The sequence below is a fragment of the Pseudophryne corroboree genome, chromosome 7 (genome assembly GCF_028390025.1).
Source record: "Pseudophryne corroboree isolate aPseCor3 chromosome 7, aPseCor3.hap2, whole genome shotgun sequence".
In the NCBI taxonomy this organism is placed as follows: Eukaryota; Metazoa; Chordata; class Amphibia; order Anura; family Myobatrachidae; genus Pseudophryne; species Pseudophryne corroboree.
The window spans coordinates 255,788,170-255,814,713 of record NC_086450.1 but is presented as its reverse complement, the minus strand read 5'-3'; the positions used below and the strand labels follow the sequence as shown (position 1 = coordinate 255,814,713).

The 26,544-nt window shown below is 41.9% G+C and overlaps 1 protein-coding gene across 3 annotated transcripts in view; it reads left to right on the top strand.

Annotated features, from left to right (window-relative positions):
* Positions 1-26,544, top strand: part of PGAP1 (post-GPI attachment to proteins inositol deacylase 1) — a 1,346,394-nt gene that overhangs the window by 631,320 nt on the left and 688,530 nt on the right. For all 3 annotated transcript variants that reach the window (XM_063934105.1, XM_063934104.1, XM_063934106.1), the window contains one exon: positions 19,925-20,008. In XM_063934105.1, the coding sequence (XP_063790175.1) occupies positions 19,925-20,008 (84 nt within the window). The remainder of the gene's footprint in view (positions 1-19,924; positions 20,009-26,544) is intronic.

Genomic DNA, 26,544 nt, shown 5'->3' with positions numbered 1-26,544 from the left:
CAATCAAGGGGACATTTGGAGCGCAGAAAGTGAGGTTGTACTTTTTCTATTACATATCTTTTCATAGGTTGGTGACCTATTTCTGAACTGCCCATTGCTGCTCCATCTTGCAGCGCCACGAGAGGTTTTCCTTTCCAATTTCTTACAAAGAAGAATGCAGTCCAGCACTTATGATGGTGTAAAGAGCACAAAAAATGGACAATGGGACAATGATGGCGAGTGTTATGGAGTGATGAAATATGGTTTACACTTTTCAGATTATATGGACATATTTGGGTTTGGATATTGCCAGGAGAACGCCTAATGCCAGGGTGTAGTGTACAGTACCTACATAAAGCATGGAAGTGGTGACATTGGGGTAAATTTACTAAGATTCGTAATTTTCCATTTGAGGTCAAAGTTCAATCACGAATGACATCGAGAGTGTAAATATGCAACTTTTTGAATTGATTACGACTAATTTACTAAGCTGCCGTATTCTGCATTTTCGGTTTTTCCGATGTCGATGTCATTCGTTTTTTTAGGCAGTGTTTTACGTGAGTGACTTGTAAAACACTGCCGACTTTAATACAATGAATCTCGGCCGGATCTGAGAGATCCGTGCTGGGCTTCATTGTGCACCTTGTAAAAAAATAAAAAAAAAATGTTTAAACTTAAAAAAAAAATTGCGTGGGGTCCCCCCTCCTAAGCCAAACCAGCCTCGGGCTCTTTGAGCCGGTCCTGGTTGCAAAAATTTGGGGAAAAAATTTGACAGGGGTTCCCCCATATTTAAACAACCAGCACCGGGCTCTGCGCCTGGTCCTGGTTCCAAAAATACGGGGGACAAAAAGCGTAGGGGTCCCCCGTATTTTTGAAACCAGCACCGGGCTCCACTAGCTGGACAGATAATGCCACAGCCGGGGGTCACTTTTATACAGTGCCTTGCGGCCGTGGCATCAAATATCCAACTAGTCACCCCTGGCCGGGGTACCCTGGGGGAGTGGGGACCCCTTCAATCAAGGGGTGTCCCCCCCCAGCCACCCAAGGGCCAGGGGTGAAGCCCGAGGCTGTCCCCCCCATCCAATGGGCTGCGGATGGGGAGCTGATAGCCTTTGTTGAAAGTAACGAATATTGTTTTTAGTAGCAGTACTACAAGTCCCAGCAAGCCTCCCCCGCAAGCTGGTACTTGGAGAACCACAAGTACCAGCATGCGGCGGAAAACCGGGCCCGCTGGTACCTGTAGTACTACTACTAAAAAAATACCCCGATAAAGACATTACACACACACCTTGAAAGTATAACTTTAATGCATACATACACACCACCATATACACATACTTACCTTATGTTCACACGAGGGTCGGTCCTCTTCTCCAGTAGAATCCATGGTGTACCTGTTGAAAAAATCCTACTCACCAAATCCAGTGTAGAGGGCTCCTCGGATAATCCATTTGTAATCCACGTACTTGTAAAAATAAAAAAACGGGACACCCGACCACGAACTGAAACGGGACCCATGTTTTCACATGGGACCCCTTTCCCCGAATGGCAGAAACCCCCTCTGACTGATGTGTAAGTGGGTTTCTTCTGCCAATCAGGGAGCGCCACGTTGTGGCATCCTCCTGATCGGCTGTGTGCTCCTGTAGTGTATGACAGGCGGCACACGGCAGTGTTACAATGTAGCGCCTATGCGCACCATTGTAACCAATGGTGGGAACTTTGTAGTCAGCGGTGAGGTCACTTTCGGTCAACCCCATTATGTTCTTTGGCTGTTTCAACTGATTTGGCGTGGGTCCATTAGTTGTAATGCATGGACTGTCCAGCTCAGAGTTCAGATCTTAACCCCATTGTGAACCTCTGGAACGAATTAGAGCAGCAGGTGTGTTCTAGGCCGACTCGATCATCTTCAGTGTCACTATACTTAAGGCTTAATGGCAAAACATACTGTCTGCTGTTGTCCAGGAATTTGTGGACAGTTTGCCAAGAAGGGTGTCTGCTGTAACCCACTGCACATGGTGGACTTACAAAGTACTGATGTCAATAAAATGTTGTTTATCTAATTGCTGTCAGTTTCCAATCACTTTTGTTAACATAGTGTAGTATACTAAGTAGAGTATTAATGTTTTGGCATGGCTAAGTAGAAAAGTCCATGGCATGCTAACTGGGATACAGTATATGCCATGATTTGAAATTGGATGTATCTGTAGATACATCTGTGACAGTGCAATAAATATTTCCCAATAAGGTATATACAGGCACTGAGACAGTATGCTTTTGCCAAACAGCTGCTGAATAGAGAGAGTTTCTTATATATACTGGAAAAAAAGGCAACAGAAAGCAGCGCTCATATAAACTTGGATATAATGTGTTCTTTAGTAAACATATATTTAATATAAAACATTACATTTATAATAACAATATTAAAATTGATATCAATTGATCTATAACCTAAAAGGCTGATCTCACTAACTTGGATATTATAGAAATCTGAGACCAATCAATAGTAAACCTGTTCCTATATTGCTGCCGGTTCCAGAAAAAAATTCAAACTTGGCTTTTTTATGTGGAATGGTGTTAGTGTCCTGGGGTGATCACCCTCTTTGGTGCTTGTGTGATGTGATCTGATGTGCCGTGCGGAGGTACTTCTCACAATTTATATTCACCACTGGAGGAATGGCATCCCACACTCTATTGATGTTACATAAGCTGGGGTCCTCAGATGAAATGCAGTCTCCATCCACTACACCATGTGCTTTTCGGCAGTTATCACAATAACTTAAGGTGGATGTACAAGGCACAATCTATTCTGGAGCTGGTTCAGGTTAAATATATATTGTGGGTGGATAGGTTAAATAACCAACGCATTTCACTGCTCTATATGACAGCTTTTTCAAAGTAATGCTGGTATGTCCTTATGGACATATATAAACCCCTTCTAATCAGCATCTCATTAACTCATAATTAGCTCATTAGCAGTTTTACATAGCATACAGTGAAGTCATATATATAGAGGCAGAACTTATATTATATAATATAATAAATTCCATGGGCAATTTAAAATATCAATTAATTAATAATATAAAAATAATTATCTTCTGTAATTAACAAAGTCCAGATATTGAGTGTAGTTCCGGACACGTGGCCTTCACATGGGTCACATGATTACATGAATACTTATTTCATTGGACATTTTCATCATATGAGTAAAAACGTCCAATAGCATGAAGAATATCCATTAGCTCAGTGCCGGTCACGTGATCGGCAGCACACTGTTTATCCGGACTTCTGGTCATGTGATTACACATTCACATATCCTACTGGCTGTTTCTGTCACCTGATACTGGTTATCCAATCGGGTACCTCATACCTGTGTTTACTATATGCCGATCACATAATCGACGTTAACCCCGCTTCCAGACATATATACAAAACATATTCCTGAGCACCCGTGTTTCTTACTGCTGTACTACTATTTAATTATTAATATCTTTATATCAATCACATGATCATCATCTTAGAACCATCCATTGTAAAGAATCATGAGGAAATGCTCAGTCACGTGACCGTAATCGTCCTATCATCCGGAGGCTGGGCCTATTGCATTATGGGTACTGTAGTTTATTTTCAAAAATTGTATATATAGACCACTTGCTGTAACATTTACATAAAAAAAGAAAAAGGAAAAGACCTTTTGAGATTATTATTTCCAGAAATCCCAAATTATTCTTAGATATGTAATACTTTGAATACAGTATTAGTAGGGTTACCATTAATGAAAAAAAAATTATATTATTATAGTGTTTAGCCCATGTATCTTCCATGGGCTAATCCAATTGTATTCTGGGAATTATAGTTTTTCTGCAGAGAATCATATCCACAGCTATAATAATTTTATATTTATCAACTCATATTTCCTATGTACATAAACACATACATTACATCATCTAAATTCCTTATAAGAAATTTTTAGTATGTTATATTACTTTGCTTCTAATGATGGATGTGTATGTGCTAGAGGATAATAACCGATCACATGATCAGCAATCAGCCTCTCATCCACATGTTAATCCTATATCTCTTTAAGGGCTATAGCTTTCCCATAGGACATATCAATACATTCTATAGTGAGCAAATAAATAAGTAAACAAGAAATGAGAAATCCCTTCTGCGCTCTTCCAACAACAATGTATGGTGATGGAGTATTTCAAATAAATTCTCAGTCAATCAGTCTATGAATAGATTTCAGTCTCTGTCTCGGTTATTTTCATACAGGAGATCTTAGGTACAAGGGGACTTGATGCGTACCATACTCACATAGAGTCGCGATAAGTCCCTCGTATAAAGGTATCTTTAGGTCTTCTATTCTTTTCTCTCTCGTTCCCCAGAGTAGGAAGTTCTTGTCCTCGTGGTAAAATGAAAGGAAGAAATGGGAAAAGAGAACAACTGATGGTGTAGTAAGTTCGTGAAGGCTGGAAGTTACTTGATAAAAATGCGTGAGAAAGTGAGATGAGCGTGGTTCTAAGGATTATTGGTCCGAAATTTTCATCCTTTCTATAGATAATGTGACAGGAGTGGAGGTACTTAGAATGGATGATGGTTTAACACGTACAGTACTCACATTAAATCACAGTTATTTCTGCATATAAAGGTATCTTTAATCCTTCGTTTCCCCTTCTTATTCCTCTTGTCCCAGAGATGACACTGGTTCGATGTTCTTATTCTCGGGGACAAGGAAAAAAGACAAGGGGACGACTGATAGTGTAGTAAGTACATAGCAACACGTGACCATATGTAACTGTTTAAAGTGGAGAGTGACCTTTAAATTATTCTGGTAACTTGGTGCGTACCATACTCACATCCAAAAAAGGAGGTGAAACGTGCATAAAGGTTTCTTTCCTTGTACTGATGTTTATCAAAACTTGGTATTGTTACTTAGAATCACTCACACTTAAATGTGACAAACGATACGTGAAAAAATGGGCGTACCCAACTCACACTTATTGGTGTTGAGACCTGTATATAAAGGTATCTTTGGAGTGGTCCTTGATATGCCGGGTCCCCAATTATGCTCCTCTCGTGGTTAGTGGTGTACGTGCAGAGAAAGAGACCGAGTGTCAATGATTCAAGGTGAAGTTTTTGACACACAAAATTTATTAAACACACAGGAAATCAAACAAAAAAAATGGCAATGGACCCGTGGTCCAGACAGGAGAGGTTTTGCAAAGATGAGTGGAGATGTAAAAAGTCCGGACTATCCTCACCTTAGCCTATACCGTCCTGAATGATCACTGGTGGTCCTGGCCCTCACACCAATGCGTTTCGACAGAAATGTCTTTTTCAAGGTGTGTAGTGAGGGAATGGGTACAATTATTTATACCCCAAACAGGAAGTCATGTGACGGGGGTGGAGTTGCATCTTAGCAAAATTCCATCCAAAAAAACAGACAATAATCTCATATACAGCAGGTAGACATAGAATATTAAATAATAAACATTGGTATAACACTAAAATAGTATAACATATTAAAAAATGTTTGTTGGAACATAAGGAAAGTGACTTCCTGTTCAATGGAACGCATGAATTGCCGGAAATGACTTACATGCGTTCCACCTCGAACCATAAATTATTCTAAAAAAAACTTATGTGACTATGGCTAAAAGTGGCCAAACACATGGCCATACAATAACATAAGGAGAGAATGGGTGAACACCTTAGGAACATCAAGAAAGGACTATTAACACATGGAATCTCTGCACACTTTAAAGAAGAACACGACTGCAAAACTTCTGAACTAGCCTTATTTTGTGGTATCAAGGTGGTGCTGGGGAACTGGAGAAAAGGGGATATAGAAGAAAGACTTGCCAGGATTGAGATGAGGAGCATATTCGATCTGGGCACTTTGAAACCTAAAGGCCTCAATTTAGAATTTGAAACCAAATGGTTTCTCTAAGGATGTCCAGATCACTTTTATGACCCTCCTTTTAAAAAAACTTCCCCTTTTTTATGCGGTAAAATATTCCTTCATTTTTCATCTCATTAGCTGTATGGTCCCTTTTTAATATGTCATAAAGTTAGGCTTCAATGTTTATTTTATGGTATGGTATTCCATTTTATCAACATCCATTAGGAAGGGCATTTGTGTGTAGCTGTCAGATTGGTTCCACATCTGTGGGGCTTGTTTCTGTACAAGATTCGTGAACATCACCTATATCAATATTATTATACCTTGCCCCTCTAAGTTTAATTTGTTATCATACATCACTGTTTTTATTCTTTATTTATTCTTTTTTACTTGTTCATTTTATATTGATCTTGTATTCATTGTGTATTCGTTTAAATAGTACACTCTGACTGTCACCCGCGGGGTTTTTATATTTATTGGTACACATTTCTTATATCCAACTGGCCTCCGTCCGCTGTGGAACGCACAGCCATTTCTTGCGTTCCACCTACAGGAAGGAGAGGGAGTCCGCCGTCTGTGGAGCGCATCTATGTCACTTCCGGACATATGCGCTCCACAATAGGACCGATGAGCACACGGCACTTCCCAGAGCGCACACACGTCACTTCCGTGCTCGCGTGCGCTCCCGTTTACGAGTAAATGACATAACTAACATTATGTTATTGTATGGCCATGTGTTTGGCCACTTTTAGCCATAGTCACATAAGGTTTTTTTAGAATAATTTGTGGTTCGAGGTGGAACGCATGTGCGTCATTTCCGGCAATTCATGCGTTCCACTGAACAGGAAGTCACTTTCCTTATGTTCCAACAAACGTTTTTTAATATGTTATACTATTTTAGTGTTATACCAATGTTTATTATTTAATATTCTATGTCTACCTGCTGTATATAAGAGATTATTGTCTGTTTTTTTTGGATGGAATTTTGCTAAGATGCAACTCCACCCCCGTCACATGACTTCCTGTTTGGGGGTATAAATAATTGTACTAGTGCCCTCACTACACACCTTGAAAAAGAAATTTATGTCGAAACTCGTTTGGTGTGAGGGCCAGGACCACCAGTGACCATTCAGGACGGTATAGGCTAAGGTGAGGATAGTCCGGACTTTTTACATCTCCACTCATCTTTGCAAAACCTCTCCTGTCTGGACCACGGGTCCATTGCCATTTTTTTTGTTTGATTTCCTGTGTGTTTAATAAATTTTGTGTGTCAAAAACTTCACCTTGAATCATTGACACTCGGCCTCTTTCACCGCACGTACACCACTAACCACGAGAGGAGCATAATTGGGGACCCGGCATATCAAGGACCACTCCAAAGATACCTTTATATACAGGTCTCAACACCAATAAGTGTGAGTTGGGTACGCCCATTTTTTCACGTATCGTTTGTCACATTTAAGTGTGAGTGATTCTAAGTAACAATACCAAGTTTTGATAAACATCAGTACAAGGAAAGAAACCTTTATGCACGTTTCCCCTCCTTTTTTGGATGTGAGTATGGTACGCACCAAGTTACCAGAATAATTTAAAGGTCACTCTCCACTTTAAACAGTTACATATGGTCACGTGTTGTTACGTACATAATACACTATCAGTCGTCCCCTTGTCTTTTTTCCTTGTCCCCGAGAATAAGAACATTGAACCAGTGTCATCTCCGGGACAAGAGGAATAAGAAGGGGAAACGAAGGATTAAAGATACCTTTATATGCAGAAATAACTGTGATTTAACGTGAGTACGGTACGCGTTAAACCATCATCCATTCTAAGTACCTCCACTCCCGTCACATTATCTATAGAAAGGATGAAAATTTCGGACCAATAATCCTTAGAACCACGCTCATCTCACTTTCTCACGCATTTTTATCAAGTAACTTCCAGCCTTCACGAACTTACTACACCATCAGTTGTTCTCTTTTCCCATTTCTTCCTTTCATTTTACCACGAGGACAAGAACTTCCTACTCTGGGGAACGAGAGAGAAAAGAATAGAAGACCTAAAGATACCTTTATACGAGGGACTTATCGCGACTCTATGTGAGTATGGTACGCATCAAGTCCCCTTGTACCTAAGATCTCCTGTATGAAAATAACCAAGACAGAGACTGAAATCTATTCATAGACTGATTGACTGAGAATTTATTTGAAATACTCCATCACCATACATTGTTGTTGTTGGAAGAGCGCAGAAGGGATTTCTCATTTCTTGTTTATTCATGTTCCAGGGTGATTGAGTGATCACCCGTAGATTTCCCCACTGCAGCTCTCTGAGGCGCAGCAGTCCTCTATTCCCTCGTTTTTTTTGCAAATAAATAAGTAGATGGGGCGAACATCTTCAGATATATGAAAATGTTCAAGACATATAAGGTAAGTACCTAAGGAAATATACAGACACCATAATATTAAATTAGTCCCTCCCCTATAGCACCTATAGTATAAAGATTTTATAATTTCACAGTATGGCATCATAGTCACATGATTGACTATTGGTCACATATTTAGATTTAGATGTAAATAAATCCCCATAAATATATGAATATCCAAAATAAAAAAAATATAAGGAAACTAGATATTTACATTTAAAATTAATAAGATTTAAAGACCCTATGCATTTGTTATATAACCATATTGGGTTCTGCTGCTTTGTTGAGTCCTTCTGTGTAGCTTGAATTCATTTGAATCATCCAGAAAATATCCTGTCTGCATAACTGTCTGAAATGACCCCCCCCCCCTCGTTTAGTTGCTGAAATGTGTCCCAAACCTATTATTTTCAGACCTTTTGGATCCCCATTATGACTTTCACAGAAATGTCTTGAGACACTGTGTATGAGGATTTTTTTTTTTTTTTAATAATATTCCTGCAATGTTCGAGGAATCTTACTCTAAGCGATCTGGTGGTTCGTCCTATATATTTAAGATTACATTCACAGGTTAACATGTAAACTACAAACGGGGTATTGCAGGTGATTAAACTTATTATGTCATAGTGCTTCTCCCCTGCTAATACTGAGGCCATTTTCTTAGGCATATATTCACATGTTAAACATCTATTTTCCCCACACTTATATCATCCATTTGGCTTTGGTTTAAGCCAATAAAGATTTTTCGGGTTTTCTTTCTTATCAGCATGTTTTTAAAAAAACTGTGTGCCAATAATTTTTTTAATGATTTATTTTTGAGGAATATAAAAACCGGTTTAGATGGAATCAGATCACTTAGAAACAATCTCTTTTCAAGATATTATAATTTTTTTGTACAATACAATTTCTGCACTGTGATTATTAAATGTGGAGATGAAAGCTATTTATCTATCTGTATTATCTTTATACAGTGGATTAATTTGTTGTGTTAAGAGCTCCTCTCTACACTTCAATTTAACTGCCTCTAATGCTTTTGATGTTAAGCTTTCAGGATACCCTTGATGATGGAAAGATATTATCATCTTATTTGCTTGTTTTTCAAATGTATGAGGAGCCGAACAGTACTTTTAAACATAGGAGCTGCCCTTTCGGAATATTATTTTTCCATGGGGGATGTGTGCTTTTGAAATGCAGATATGATGATTGACCTACCTCCTTAATATAATTTTCAGTATGGATCTCATTATTATGATTTTTTAAAGTCAGGTCCAATTAATTAGTTTTATTAACATGAAACGAGTAAACTGTAAAGTATAAGGGTTTGTGTTTAGAAAAGAAACAAAACTGTGCACAGAAGAGTGATCCCCATCCCAAATTATAAAGAAGTTGTCAATGTAACGGCCATAGAGGACCAGGTGTGTGACAATGCCCCCTGCCCCAAATGAGGTTGTCTTCCACTGCCCCTGTATAGAGGTTTGCATAGCTCTGTGCGAATCTGGTCCCCATGGCCGTCCCCATACATTGGAGGTAAAAAGTGTCCAAAATGTGAAGTAATTATGATGGAGTATATATGAGAGGGAGTCCAACATAAACTTTCTATGTCTCTCCGTGAGATCTCCATCTTCCTCCAATCTCTTAGCAAACACTTCAATGCCTTTATCATGTGGACTATTAGAATATAATCTTTGAACATCCAATGTCAGGGAGGCATAAGTGTCTCCACTTAACACCCTTAATTAATTCCAAAAAGTGGGTTGTGTCTTTAATATGTGATTTCAAAGTGGGTACTCTTGGTTGTAGAAATGAGTCTACATAGAATGACAAATTTATGGTTAGTGGGTTAATGCCGGAAATTGTAGGACACCCAGGAGGGTACTGTAAGGGACTTATGGATTTTAGGTAAGTGATAGTGTATTGGAACTGTGGGATGTGAAGGATATAAAAACCGAAACTCCTCTTTAGTGAGGTATCCATCTTTTAGGTAGTCCTCTAACATACTATGTAAATCTATTAGAATTTTATGTGTAGGGTCACCTGACAGTTTTTCATAACATTGGGTATCATCTAACTGTCTTAGCGCTTCATTGATATAATCAGTTCTGTTTTGGATGACTAATTCTCTCCCTTTATCCACCTCCTTGATGACAATGGGGGAGTCTTTCATGAGACTGTTAATTGCTTGTATCGCCCATTTTGATAAATTGGTTTTCTTATTTCTTTTCTGAGAGAGCTTAGGATTGTTACACATTTGCTTGAATCGTCAAGTGCTGTTTTGTAAAAGTTCTTTATACTAGTACCCTTAGATCTTATTGGGAAAATATTCAGATTTTAGTTTAAATTTACCATTACTATCTATATTGAAGATCTGTTTTTGGGGGGTGAGTTGATAAGTGTTATTCTCCTCCCATAATTCTGTCAGAACATGTAAGGCTTGAGTGTCTCCTCAGACTAATAGAATGGGAAATGCCTCTTCCTCTTTCTTCCTATGTGTCTGTTTCGCAAAGTACCTCTTACAGCACAAGGTTCGAACAAATCTGTTGAGTTCTACAAACAGTTCAAACATATTTGGTGTAGCTGAAGGGAAAAACCTAAGCCATTTATTTAATAATGACATTTCACTGGTTGTAAGTTTTTTAGATTACAAATTAAAAATGTTTTGTATCGTTTCATTGGTCTTACTACCATTTTTATTTAATTTCTTATATTTCTGCTTCTGTCCCCCCCTTGCTCCTCTACGCTGGAACTCATCTTCTTTTTGGTGTTCCTATCTGCCAGTCTTGATTTTGTTGCCGGTCTGTGAGGTGTCTTTTTCAGCGCTGTTCTAAAAAAACTTCTGGTGAAGTGTGAATAGATCTATTTCTAAATTCTGATCTAACTTTTGAATTCGGAATGAATTCAATCTACCCAGAAGGACTCAACGAAGGAGTATAACTCAATATGGTTATATAACAAATACATAGGGTCTTTAAATCTTATACATTTTAAATTTATATTTCTCTTTTCCTTATATTCTTTTGATTTTGGATATTAAAATATTTATGGGGATTTATTTACATCTAAATCTAAATATGTGACCAATAGTCAATCATGTGACTATGATGCCATACTGTAAAATTCTAAAAATCTTTATACTATATGTGCTATAGGGGATGGACTAATTTAATATTATGGTATTCATATATTTCCTTGGGTACTTACCTTATACGTCTTGAACATTTTCATATATCTGAAGATGTTCGCTCCATCGACTCTTGTATTTGCTCACTATAGAATGTATTGATATGTCCTATGGGAAAGCTATAGCCCCTAAAGAGATATAGGATTAACATGTGGATGAGAGGCTGATTGCTGATCATATGATCGGTTATTTATCCTGTAGCACATACACATCCATCATTAGAAGCAAAGTAATATAACATGCTAAAAATTCCTTATAAGGCATTTAGATGATGTAATGTATGTGTTTATGAGTTGATAAATATAAACTTATTATAGATGTGGATATGATACTCTGAAGAAAAACTACAATTCCCAGAATACAATTGGATTAGCCCATGGAAGATACATGGGCTAAACACTATAATAATATACTTTTTTTATTAATGGTAACCCTATAATACTGTATTCAAAGTCTTACATATTTAAGTATATTTTGGGATTTCTGGAAATAATAATCTCAAAAGGTATTTTCCTTTTTATTTTTCCAATTGTTATGTAAATGTTCCAGCAAGTGGTCTATATATACAATTTTTTGGAAATAAACTACAGTTCCCATAATACAATAGGCCCAGCTTCAGGACAATAGGACAAATATGATCACATGACCGCGCATTTCCTCATGATTCTTTACAATGGATGGTTCTAAGATGCTGAGCATGCAATTGATATAAAGATCTTAATAATTAAATAGTAGTACAGCAGTAAGAAACACGGGTGCCTAGGACTATGTTTTGTATATATGTCCGGAAGCAGGGTTAATGCCGATTATGTGATCGTCATATAGTAAACACATGTATAAGGCACCTGATTTTATAACCAGTATCAGGTGACAGAAACAGCCAGTAGGATATGTGAATGTGTAATCACATGACCAGAAGTCCGGATAAACAGTGTGCTGCCGATCACGTGACCGGCACTGAGCTAATGGATATTCTTCATGCTATTGGGCGGTTTCACTCATATGACAAAAACGTCCAATGAAATAAGTCTTTATGTAATCGTGTGACCCATGTGAAGGTCACATGTCCAGAACTACACTCAATATCCTGGCTTTGCTAATTACAGAAGATAAATATTTTTATATTATTAACTAACTATTTACCCTATCTACCTACAAGATATTTTTAACCTGAACCAGCACCAAAATAGTTATGTGGAACGGTGCCTTGTACATCCAACTTGAGTTATTGTGATGACTGCCGAAAAGCACACAGTGTAGTGGATGGAGACTGCATTTCATCTGAGGACCCCAGTTTATGTAACATCAATAGAGCGTGGGATGCCATTCCTCCAGTTGTGAATATAAATTGTGTGAAGTCCCTCCGCATCCGGCACATCAGATCACATCACACCACATCACACAAGCACCAAAGAGGGTGATCTTCCCAGGACACTCACACCACATAAAAAAATCCAAGTTTGATTTTTTTTTTGTGGAACCGGCAGCAATATAGGAACAGGTTTACTATTGATCTCAGATTTCTACTGTATCCACGTGGGCGAAATCAGCCTTTTAGGTTATAGATCAATTCGTATCAATTTTAATATTGTTATTATATCTGTGACATCTCTAACCTTCAGAACCACCATTCATCTGGAAGATGGGGCCTGAATTAGAGACCCAATAAATAAAATAAATATATATATATATATATATATATATATATATATATATATATATTTATTAGTGGTGGGGAACAATTAAAATTTCTAATCGCGATTAATCGCATGATTTTTTCAGATTAATCACAATTAATCACATTGTTATGCGCAAGTTTCAATAATGAATTCAAAAGTAGTGTATTGCGCTCCTGATTGGCTGCCAGTCCTCGACTTCCGATTGGCTCGCTGGCGGCCAGCAATACACTTGAAATGGCAACGGGCTGTCGCGGTCTCCATGGCTGCCCGCAGCTAACTACTGTATGCACCAACAGCTGGGAGGACGAAGAGAGCTAATTACAACTGCACAGTGCTAGGGGGGGTGATCGCCACAATCACTCTCCGCCAGGCTGCCATCAGAAATTAAGGGGCCTGGGTCTGACAAATGAGGCAGGGCCCCCCTCCACACACAAATGCTGCCCCATTCCTCCCCTTTGCATTCTACAAAACTTACATTTTGAGGGGACCCAGGAGGCAGCAGCAAAGATCGGGACAGGGCCAACTGCCTGCGAACCGCCAGGCAGCCACGGCATGGAGGAACAGAGCCGCAACACTATTATTAGTACAGAGCCTGCCATGAGCCAATAGGAGGTCACGGGCCGGCAGCCAATCAGGAGCTGCCAAATGACAGCTCTTGATTGGCTACCGGTCCGTGACCTCCGATTGGCTCACGGACGGCATTGTAGTTAGAATAGCGCCGCGGCTTAGCCTCTGTCCTTCCAAGGCAGCTGCCGGTGCACAGCGTTAAAATAATTGTCACCGTTAATTAGTTAATGCGTTAACGCGATATTAACGCGTTAACTTGCCCAGCCCTAATATATATATATATATATATATATATATATACATATATATACACACACACTGCTCAAAAACTAAAGGGAACACTTAAACAACACAATGTAGCTCCCAAGTCAATCACACTTCTGTGAAATCAAACTGTCCACTTAGGAAGCAACACTGATTGACAATCAATTTTACATGCAAGACACCCCCAATAAAGGAGTTGTTCTGCAGGTGGTGACCACAGATCACTTCTCAGCTCCTATGCTTTCTCAGCTCCTATGCTTTCTGACTGATGTTTTGGTCACTTTTAAAAGCTGGCGGTGCTTTCACTCTAGTGGTAGAATGAGACGGAGTCTACAACCCACACAAGTGTCTCAGGTAGTGCAGCTCATCCAGGATGGCACATCAATGCGAGCTGTGGCAATAAGGTTTGCTGTGTCTGTCAACGTAGTGTCCAGAGCATGGAGATGCTACCAGGAGACAGGCCAGTACATCAGGAGACGTGGAGGAGGCCGTAGGAGGGCAACAACCCAGCAGCAGGTCCGCTACCTCCACCTTTGTGCAAGGAGGAACAGGAGGAGCACTGCTAGAGCCCTGCAAAATTACCTCCAGCAAGCCACAAATGTGCATGTGTCTACTCAAATGATCAGAAACAGACTCCATGAGGGTGATATGAGGGCCCGACGTCCACAGGTGGGGGTTGTGCTTACAGCCCAACACCGTGCAGGACATTTGGCATTTGCCAGAGAACACCAATATTGGCAAATTCGCCACTGACGCCCTGTGCTCTTCACAGATGAAAGCAGGTTCTCACTGAGCACATGTGACAGAGTCTGGAGACGCCAAGGAGAACGTTCTGCTGCCTGCAACATCCTCCAGCATGACCGGTTTGGCAGTGGGTCAGTAATGGTGTGGAGTGGCATTTCTTTGGGGGGGGGGGGGGGGGCGCACAGCCCTCCATGTGCTAGCCAGAGGTAGCATGACTGCCATTAGGTACCGAGATGAGATCCTCAGACCCCTTGTGAGACCATATGCTGGTGCGGTTGGCCCTCGTGGCTGGAGTGTGTCAGCAGTTCCTGCAAGACAAAGGCATTGATGCTATGGACTGACCCATCCGTTCCCCAGACCTGAATCCAATGAGCACATCTGGGACATCATGTCCCGCTCCATCCATCAACGCCATATTGCACCACAGACTATCCAGGAGTTGGCAGATGCTTTAGTCCAGGTCTGGGAGGAGATCCCTCAGGAGACCATCCGCCACCTCATCAGGAGCATTCCCAGGCGTTGTAGGGAGGTCATACAGGCACGTGGAGGCCATACACACTACTGAGCCTCATTTTGACTTGTTTTAAGGACATTACATCAAAGTTGGATCAGCCTGTAGTGTGTTTTTCCACTTTAATTTTGAGTGTGACTCCAAATCCAGACTTCCATGGGTTAATAAATTTGATTCCCATTGATACTTTTTGTGTGATTTTGTTGTCAGCACATTCAACTATGTAAAGAACAAAGTATTTAATAAGAATATTTCATTCATTCAGATCTAGGATGTATTATTTTAGTGTTCCCTTTATTTTTTTGAGCAGTGTGTGAGTATGTATGTATATATATATATATATATATATATATATATAATCTATATCCCCCATGTAAAAAAGGTGGCACTCAGAGACTTATAGGTGCAAACCAGTATTTAGTAAACAAACTGCAGAGTTACATCAACGTTTCGGGGCGCACAGCCCTTTCATCAGATAACCCCCATAACACACAGAACCAACATTTATAAGTGCACTCACCCCTGAAGTGTCTCCCCTGTTGGTTGCCACCGCGTCCTGGGCCCGGCGTCCGTCTCCCTGAGCCGGCTACTTGCGCCGGATGTGACGTCACGGATCCCGGCCGCGTTGCCGCGGCAACCCTACACAACAAACAGTCTGTTGCGGAGCAAGTCTGCAGGATAACACATCAGTGTATCAGAAAACGAACTGTAATGAATATACACTGCATCCATCACTTATTCATATATAAAGTGCATAGTGCATGATACCAATGGTGCAAAAAATATCTACTTTAAAAAATAAATAAAGGGTCCCACTGGAGGTAATTGAAAACATTAAACTTATCCAAATTTTACCCTCCATGACCACTCATATATCCTTGCCAGTATAATATACAGATCAGACCATGCTCGTGATAAAAAATCAAAACAGTTGCCAATACTCATATTGTGATAAAACCCACTCTTAAAAAGTTCAAACAAGTGCACACAGCCCCATTTGTATAAATAAATTGTGAAAATCTAACCCAGTTCATTTTCAGCAGTTACTACTGTGGACCCTATTGCAGACTGCTCCTTCACAAAAAAAAAACAATAATACCCAGCAACATTCCCCATGTGACATCATAATTGCTTTGCATCCATAGTTGTGCAAACATACAATATTAATAACCATAACTTTAAAAACATTTTGTATATTTTCCAAGCACATCTAAACTCCACAGAGATGGGAACAGCATAATTGTAATAAAACTAAAAAGCATCATGAGACCTATTTCTAATGATTCTTACTAGCCACTATAAATTCAACTGTAAACAAAAAACTCAGATTTGGACCTCGGTGTCCATTACACCAGAGACCCTGAATGACTAGCCTCTGCAGGCTATATAAAATACAATTATTAAGAGGAGTTACAGAAAATCTTATGCAAAAAAATAAATAAAAAAAATGGGTCATTTAAACATCCCTGTTAGAAAGCAGGGAGTTACAGGTCAGGACGCCAGTACAGTATAAACAAGCAGAAGATTCCGTTAAGCAGTGACATAACTTTTAGAAGATTTAGTAAATGACTCCTAATTCCTGTAGAAAGAAGACTTCTAGATTTTGCCAAGAAATTGACAGAATCTATATTGTACAACTGGGTGCTACAGATGATTTCCGCCGGTTACAGAATTATTATTTATACTAACACACAAAATATGTGAATATCACCTCAAGAAATCAACACAGTGGCATAGAAGTACAGATGTGTCCTAATACACTTTGGCTTCAGTTGCGCCAAACATGCTACAGTATTTCACGGTCAACTCAGCAGTGCACAGTGTCTTTTTTGCTCCAAATGTGCATCTTATTCACATAATTCAAACAAATGAAAGCAACAAACCTACTTTGCTAGATATACTGGCCAATTTGAAGTGCAACATTTGTACATGTGTGGTAGGGGGTGTTCTATCTTCCACTCATCATGTAGGACCTGGAGCAGTAATTTCTGCTAATTACTTCTTCACTGCACAGATTGGGCAGGGGGATAACACTAAACTGTAAAAAGGGGCATTGAGCTGAATGAAGGGGCCCCGGTACATGACTTACAGGGTGGTAGTGGGTGTTTAATATGCAGGGGAGGAGGGTTGGATAGTGGAGTTGGCTTAATATTCCTCATTTTACGGTGTGAGGGCAGCTTGCTTGACTGCAGATATCTCCAGTTTCTGGAAATATATTTCTTAGCTTTGAATGAGATAAAAAACTAGAGAGTTCCATCTTTCAGGAGTTTCTGGGGACTTAGTAGTCAGAGTTTAGGAGCCAGAGCAATCCACCGGCGAAAATATAAAACTGCAAACCAGATGTGTGGAGCTAGATCTCCAGATTTGTGCACAGCAGAGACAAGCTGCCAGTGACCCCTGAAAGGGGGGAATCCCTGCTTTTGGAGAATACCCTCAGAAAAACTCTTAAGTCAGACAGAACCTGAGATATCTGGCTGGGAATAGCAATTAACAGTTTTGGATGGGGACCACTGCTTTGAAGTCGGATATCTCCGGTTCCCCAGGGCCAATTTTCAAAAATATGGTACCCCTGGAAAGAGGGGACCCTCAGCTATTAGCTTAAGGCCTTTATACTCCTGGGGCCCTTGGTCAGGTGCCCATTGAGCCCATATGAAAATACGGCCCTGCACACACATCCTGAGCACACTGCTGGAGTTAATGGCTAGCCCTGAGCTAAGTATTATTTTTTTGTGACTGCTGCTAAGAGCTAAGAACATTATGCTGAGTCTTTAACATGTACCTACCTTGCAGGAGCAGTGGGTGAGTGGAGAGGGGCATGACTGGAGGGAGGAACACTCCAACAGTTTTTAGTCCCTCTGTTACATTAATCCTGTGATATAGGATAAGCAAGACAAATACATATAATCTATCATATTTGCTCCTACCAAGTTCATAACTCTAGTTATTGCTTTGTAGAATATAGTACTTTTGGTGCTGCAGAGAAGAAATGGGACAGGTACCATTGGTTTAATATATTAATAGAAACAGCACTGAGAATAAAAAATAACAAAAATACATAAAGTGACAGTGAGCAGAAGGCAGTCAGGTAACATGAAGTGTGAACATGGGGCAGGGCACACCCCTCACCACCCCCACCCCAACCAGAGCACACTGCTACACTGTGCAGGCCATAGTGATGGTGGGCTCTTATACAAGAAGGGGCGTTGCTGACAAGAGGAGGGCCGGTGGGGTGGGGTACGACTCTGATCTGGCTCCCGTGTCTTATGTGCCCCATGCCCGACAAAATCTTACTTCAGTACTATGACATATTGCATTTCTTTGCTCATCTACATGACCATATAATTCACTACTGAAGTGCCTTTTCTTTTGTCTAACATTGGAGACTCGTATAGGAAAAAGGTACAACTTGAATCTGACTGGGTAGAATCTTTCTACACTGAATTGCAACCGCTACCAACAGAGATAAATTGAATGGCCACAAAAACAAAGAGGACCTTCACACTTAGACTATAACTTATAGAGTGAATATAACATTCTTAAGACATAAATTTATAAATAAGGGGTTGTGTCATCTTTGTAAAGTTTCAATGTAACCTTGTGCAGTTTTTCATTAGCAATATAGATTATGTACTTTAGAAGGGGGAGCGGAGTGTGCAGACAGCAAACTCCATATGCAACAGATGTACAGTACAGCAGTATTTAGTACATTATTTACAAAGGAATGAACGGTAAATTTTTAATTCGTCGGCTGTCGGGATTCCGGCGTTCATGATACAGACACCAGAATCCCGACAGCTGGCAGTGCCAACAGTCAGAATACCAGTACAACAGGACTATTCCCACTCTTGGGTGTCCCCGACATGCATAGAGCGTGAATATAACCTGTGGCGAGCCCGCAGAGTGGCGAGCACAGCATGGCATGCACAGGGAGTTCGCAAGGGGACTGTTTGCGCTCGCCCTGCTGCTGGCATAATGATGGCCAGGATGCCACTGTTGGTATACTGATGGCCGGCATCCAGACTGCCGGTAACTCGTGCTGAACCTGAATGAACCACACAGATATACCAGAGCTCACAATCACTTGGCTTCTGATTACAGCTACTGTATTGATTTATTTCATATATTTAAATGCATCCTATAGATAGTGACAAGCAGACTTTTTTGTCTTTTCTACAGATAACAGTTTTTTTATTTTTTTTATTTGCTGCCTCATGAAAACAAATACTAATAATAGTTCTGAGGCAGTTTTTATATTTGACCTTTAACATCAATGCAGCCACCTTTTCTATTAGCATACTGTACTTTAGTCTAGACTAAATCATTGATACAGCAAATGGCTAACTAAAGTAAAACTACTGCCTGTTTCTTGTAGTAAAAATGAAGGTATGTTAAATAAGGAGTAACCAAAAGGCAAGCATGGATAGTATGATATATGTTGGAGTAATACTAGGGATAAGTGGGGGAAAGGTAACTTGCGGGTGAGAGGAGGATGTGCGCTGCGTCCCAATTTAGATCTATCACTGGGACTCAAAGACTTTTAGCTACAGCATTGATTTGAACCGCTACTATTTGAGTTTGAAGTTGACATTTACTGAAAACATATAAATCTTGAACCAGATATTAGCACTATTATTTATTGTACTAGATTGTGCTAATTAAATCTGTTTTCATCCACTTACAGGCTTGCAATGAAACATATTTTGCATTTCCTCTTCAAGATAAAAGAAAAACATATACTCATTTTCACTGTCGAAACACATTCTTGGTAAGAAGAAACATGTTTGTTTATTCAATGATGTGAACAAGTAAGCTTGTATCATGTATACAGTGTACACATACTGTATTTGTTTTCTATACAGCTGGAAAAATCACACTATAACAAAGTGTATAGGTGGTTGCCTTAGCAACCAATAATAAACACACATTCATTGTCATACTTAACAATATTGTATTTTTAAAGGATTGCTTGCAATGGTTTAATCCACATTTGCATTGTGTTAATAATCATGTCCCACAGTCAGACTGGTGTATGAGGTCACAGTATATTTGTTCATTTTTTATACAGACAATTTCATGTGCAATACATGGATACTGTATGTAACAGGTACTATTTCTGAATTCAAGTGTATTTGTGAACTATGAAAAAGAAGCAAGAAAAGTATCTTTTCTGGATGCACTGGAACCATAATAATTAGTTAACATTACTATTCTATATTAGATATGCATTAAAATTATTTCAAGGACTGGTGAAATATTAAAATATAGTGTGATATGAAGATAAAGTGTGATATTAAAACTACAAAACTCGGGTCAATGTTTCTCTATGTGCATTTTTTATTTATAATAAAGGCTATTTCTCTGACGTCCTAGTGGATGCTGGGAACTCCGTAAGGACCATGGGGAATAGACGGGCTCCGAAGGAGACTGGGCACTCTAAAAGAAAGATTAGGTACTATATGGTGTGCACTGGCTCCTCCCTCTATGCCCCTCCTCCAGACCTCAGTTAGAATCTGTGCCCGGCCAGAGCTGGGTGCTCCTAGTGGGCTCTCCTGAGCTTGCTAGAAAGAAAGTATTTGTTAGGTTTTTTATTTTCAGTGAGATCTGCTGGCAACAGACTCACTGCTACGAGGGACTAAGGGGAGAGAAGCAAACCTACCTGCTTGCAGCTAGCTTGTGCTTCTAAGGCTACTGGACACCATTAGCTCCAGAGGGTTCGAACACAGGGCCCATCCTCGATCGTCCGTTCCCGGAGCCGCGCCGTCGCCCCCCTTGCAGAGCCAGAAGACAAAAGAAGCTACGAAATTGGTGGCTGAAGACTCCGGTCTTCATTAAGGTAGCGCACAGCACTGCAGCTGTGCGCCATTGCTCCCACAGCACACCACACACTCCGGTCACTGTTGGGTGCAGGGCGCTGGGGGGGCACCCTGGGCAGTAGTTAGATTACCTTTTGGCAAAAACTGCACATAATACAGTTTATAAAACTGTATATGTGCAAAAAACCCCGCCATTAATATTATATAAAACGCGGGAGAATCCCGCCGCTGAGGGGGTGGGGCCTTCTTCCTCAGCACACCAGCACCATTTTCTCTTCACAGCTCCGCTGCAAGGACGCTCCCCAGGCTCTCCCCTGCAGTATCCAATACAACAAGGGTAAAAAATAGAGGGGGGGCACATAAATTTAGGCACAATTGTGATAATAAGCAGCTGTTGGGAAAAATCACTCAGTATAGTGTAAATCCCTGTGTTATATAGCGCTGCGGTGTGTGCTGGCATACTCTATCTCTGTCTCCCCCAAAGGACTTTTGTGGGGTCCTGTCCTCAGTCAGAGCAATCCCTGTGTGTGTGCGGTGTGTCGGTACGGCTGTGTCGACATGTTTAATGAGGAGGGTTACGTGGAGGCGGAGCAAGAGCCGATAAGTGTGGTGTCGCCCCCGACGGGGCCGACACCGGAGTGGATGGATATGTGGAAGGTATTAACCAACAGTGTCAACTCCTTACATAAAAGGTTTGATGATGCAGCAGCCTTGGGACAGCCGGCATCTCAGTCCGCGCCTGCCCAGGCGTCTCAGAGGCCATCAGGGGCTCATAAACGCCCGCTAGCTCAGATGGCAGACACATATGTCGACACGGAGTCTGACTCCAGTGTGGATGAGGATGAGACAAATGTACAGTCCACTAGGGCCATCCGATGCATGATTACTGCAATGAAAAATGTATTGCACATTTCTGACATTAACTCGGTTACCACCAAAAAGGGCATTATGTTTGGGGAGAAAAAGCTGACAGTGACTTTTCCCCCATCTGATGAGTTAAATGAATTGTGTGAAGAAGCGTGGTGTTCCCCTGATAAGAAACTAGTGATTTCTAAGAGGTTACTGATGGCGTACCCTTTCCCGGCAACGGATAGGCTACGTTGGGAAACATCCCCTAGGGTGGACAAGGCGCTCACACGCTTATCAAAAAAGGTGGCACTGCCGTCTCAGGATACGGCCGCCCTAAAGGAGCCTGCAGATAGAAAGCAGGAGGCTATCCTGAAGTCTGTATATATACACTCAGGTACTATACTGAGACCTGCAATTGCTTCAGCATGGATGTGTAGTGCTGCAGCAGCATGGTCTGATACCCTGTCAGACAACATTGATTCCCTCGACAGGGATACTATTTTGCTAACCATAGAGCATATAAAGGACATTGTCTTATATTTGAGGGATGCACAGAGGGACATTTGCCGGCTGGCATCTAGAATTAATGCAATGTCCATTTCTGCCAGGAGAGTATTATGGACTCGGCAGTGGACAGGTGATGCTGATTCTAAAAGGCACATGGAGGTTTTGCCTTATAAGGGTGAGGAATTGTTTGGGGACGGTCTCTCGGACTTTGTATCCACAGCAACAGCTGGGAAGTCGACTTTTTTTAACCTCAGGTTCCCTCACAGCCTAAGAAAGCACCGTATTATCAAGTACAGTCCTTTCGGCCTCAGAAAGGCAAGCGGGTCAGAGGCGCATCCTTTCTGCCCAGAGGCAGGGGTAGAGGAAAGAAGCTGCATCAGGCAGCCAGTTCCCAGGAACAAAAATCCTCCCCTGCTTCCACTAAGTCCACCGCATGACGCTGGGGCTCCACAGGTGGAGCCAGGTGCGGTGGGGGCGCGTCTCCGGAACTTCAGCAACCAGTGGGTTCGCTCACAGGTGGATCTCTGGGTTGCACAAGTTGTATCTCAGGGATACAAGCTGGAGTTCGAGGCGACTCCCCCTCGCCGTTACCTCAAATCAGCCTTGCCAGCTGCTCCCGGGGAAAGGGAGATAGTACTGGCGGCTATTCACAAGCTGTATCTCCAGCAGGTGATAATCAAGGTTCCTCTCCTTCAACAGGGACGGGGTTACTATTCCACAATGTTTGTGGTACCGAAACCAGACGGTTCGGTGAGACCCATTCTAAATTTGAAATCCTTGAACACTTATATAAGGAAGTTCAAGTTCAAAATGGAATCGCTCAGGGCGGTTATTGCAAGCCTGGAAGAGGGGGATTTTATGGTGTCGCTGGACATCAAGGATGTTTACCTGCATGTCCCCATTTACCCACCTCACCAGGAGTACCTCAGGTTTGTGGTACAGGACTGTCATTACCAATTCCAGACGTTGCCGTTTGGTCTGTCCACGGCACCGAGAGTATTTACCAAGGTAATGGCAGAAATTATGATACTCCTTCGAAAGAAGGGAGTTATAATTATCCCGTACTTGGACGATCTCCTTATGAAGGCGAGGTCCAAGGAGCAGTTGTTAGTCAGCGTAGCACTATCTCGGGAAGTGTTGCAACAGCATGGCTGGATTCTGAATATCCCAAAGGCGCAGTTGATTCCTGCGACGCGTCTGCTGTTCTTGGGCATGATTCTGGACACAGAACAGAAGAAGGTGTTTCTCCCCGGGGAGAAGGCCCAGGAATTGTCATCTCTGGTCAGGGACCTCCTGAAACCAAAACAGGTGTTGGTGCATCAGGGCACGCGGGTCCTGGGAAAGATGGTGGCTTCTTACGAAGCAATTCTCTTCGGCAGATTCCATGCAATGATCTTTCAGTGGGATCTGTTTGACAAAGGGTCCGGATCGCATCTTCAGATGCCTCGGTTGATCACCCTGCCCCCGAGGGCCAGGGTGTCTCTGCTGTGGTGGCTGCAGAGTGCTCATCTTCTCGAGGGCCGCAGATTCGGCATACAGGACTGGGTCCTGGTGACCATGGATGCAAGCCTCCGAGGATGGGGGGCAGTCACTCAGGGAAGGAACTTCCAAGGACAGTGGTCAAGTCAGAAGACTTCCCTACACATAAATATACTGGAACTAAGGGCCATTTACAATGCCCTGAGTCAAGCAGAGCCCCTGCTTCAAAACCAACCGGTGCTGATTCAGTCAGACAACATCACGGCGGTCGCCCATGTAAACCGCCAGGGCGGCACAAGAAGCAGGATGGCGATGGCAGAAGCCACAAGGATTCTTCGATGGGCGGAGAATCACGTACTAGCACTGTCAGCAGTGTTCATTCCGGGAGTGGACAACTGGGAAGCAGACTTCCTCAGCAGGCACGACCTTCACCCGGGAGAGTGGGGACTTCATCTAGAAGTCTTCACGCTGATTGTAAATCGTTGGGAACGGCTACAGATGGACATGATGGCGTCCCGCCTCAACAAAAAGCTAAAAAGATATTGCGCCAGGTCAAGGGACCCTCAGGCGATAGCTGTGGACGCACTAGTGACACCGTGGGTGTACCAGTCGGTTTATGTGTTCCCTCCTCTTCCTCTCATACCCAAGGTACTGAGGATAATAAGAAAGAGAGGCGTAAGAACTATACTCATCGTTCCGGATTGGCCAAGAAGAACTTGGTACCCAGAACTACAAGAAATGATCTCAGAGGACCCATGGCCTCTGCCTCTCCGACAGGACCTGCTACAGCAGGGGCCCTGTCTGTTCCAAGACTTACCGCGGCTGCGTTTGACGGCATGGCAGTTGAACGCCGGATCCTAGAGGAAAAGGGCATTCCAGATGAAGTGATTCCTACGCTGATAAAGGCTAGGAAGGATGTGACAGCAAAACATTATCACCGCATATGGCGGAAAAATGTTGCTTGGTGTGAGGCCAGGAAGGCCCCTACGGAGGAATTCCAGCTGGGTCGATTTCTGCACTTCCTACAGTCAGGGGTGACTATGGGCCTAAAATTGGGGTCCATAAAGGTCCAGATTTCGGCCCTGTCTATTTTCTTTCAAAAAGAACTGGCTTCACTACCTGAAGTTCAGACGTTTGTTAAAGGAGTGCTGCATATTCAGCCCCCTTTTGTGCCTCCAGTGGCACCTTGGGATCTCAACGTTGTGTTGGATTTCCTGAAATCCCATTGGTTTGAGCCACTTAAGACCGTGGAGTTAAAGTATCTCACGTGGAAGGTGGTCATGCTGTTGGCCTTGGCTTCAGCTAGGCGTGTGTCAATTGTGGTGCCTGCGGCTACTCGGGACTTGGAGGATTCCAAGTTGCTGGACGTAGTCCGGGCCCTGAAAATTCATTTTTCCAGGACGGCTAGAGTCAGAAAAACTGACTCGCTATTTATCCTGCATGCACCCAACAAGCTGGGTGCTCCTGCTTCAAAGCAGACTATTGCTCGCTGGATCTGTAGCACTATTCAGCTGGCACATTTTGCGGCTGGATTGCCGCATCCTAAATCAGTAAAAGCCCATTCCACAAGGAAGGTGGGCTCTTCTTGGGCGGCTGCCCGAGGGGTCTCGGCTTTACAACTTTGCCGAGCTGCTACTTGGTCGGGTTCAAACACAGTTGCAAAATTCTACAAGTTTGATACCCTGGCTGAGGAGGACCTTGAGTTTGCTCATTCGGTGCTGCAGTCATCCGCACTCTCCCGCCCGTTTGGGAGCTTTGGTATAATCCCCATGGTCCTTACCGAGTTCCCAGCATCCACTAGGACGTCAGAGAAAATAAGAATTTACTCACCAGTAATTCTATTCCTCGTAGTCCGTAGTGGATGCTGGGCACCCGTCCCAAGTGCGGACTCTCTGCAATACATGTATATAGTTATTGCTTAACTTAAGGGTTATTGTTATGAGCCATCTTTTGAATGAGGCTCAGTTTTTTTGTTCATACTGTTAACTGGGTATAGTTATCACGAGTTGTACGGTGTGATTGGTGTGGCTGGTATGAGTCTTACCCTGGATTCCAAATCCTTTCCTTGTAATGTCAGCTCTTCCGGGCACAGTTTCCTTAACTGAGGTCTGGAGGAGGGGCATAGAGGGAGGAGCCAGTGCACACCAGATAGTACCTAATCTTTCTTTTAGAGTGCCCAGTCTCCTTCGGAGCCCGTCTATTCCCCATGGTCCTTACGGAGTTCCCAGCATCCACTACGGACTACGAGAAATAGAATTACCGGTGAATAAATTCTTATTTTTTCCTCTAAGATCTGTGTAAATTGGTATTTGCATTGGGTTATATGATATCAAAGTATAACTTAATTAGACACCAGATTTTCAGTGTGGTATTATTTCCAACTCCATATAGCAGGCATATGTCACATTTGTAGCATTCCCCACAGACACACTGACATGTTGCAACAATTATATATTTTGTCTTGACACTGTGGGGGTAATTCAGACCTTATCGCTAGGCTGCAATTTCATACAGCGGGCAATCAGGTTTAAACTGCTCATGCATATGCACTGCAATGTGCAGGCGAATCGCACGGGTACAAAGCGGATCGCCTTTTAGCGATGGGTTTGTGCAGAGCCGGCCCTAACCAATATGATGCCCTAGGCAAGATTTT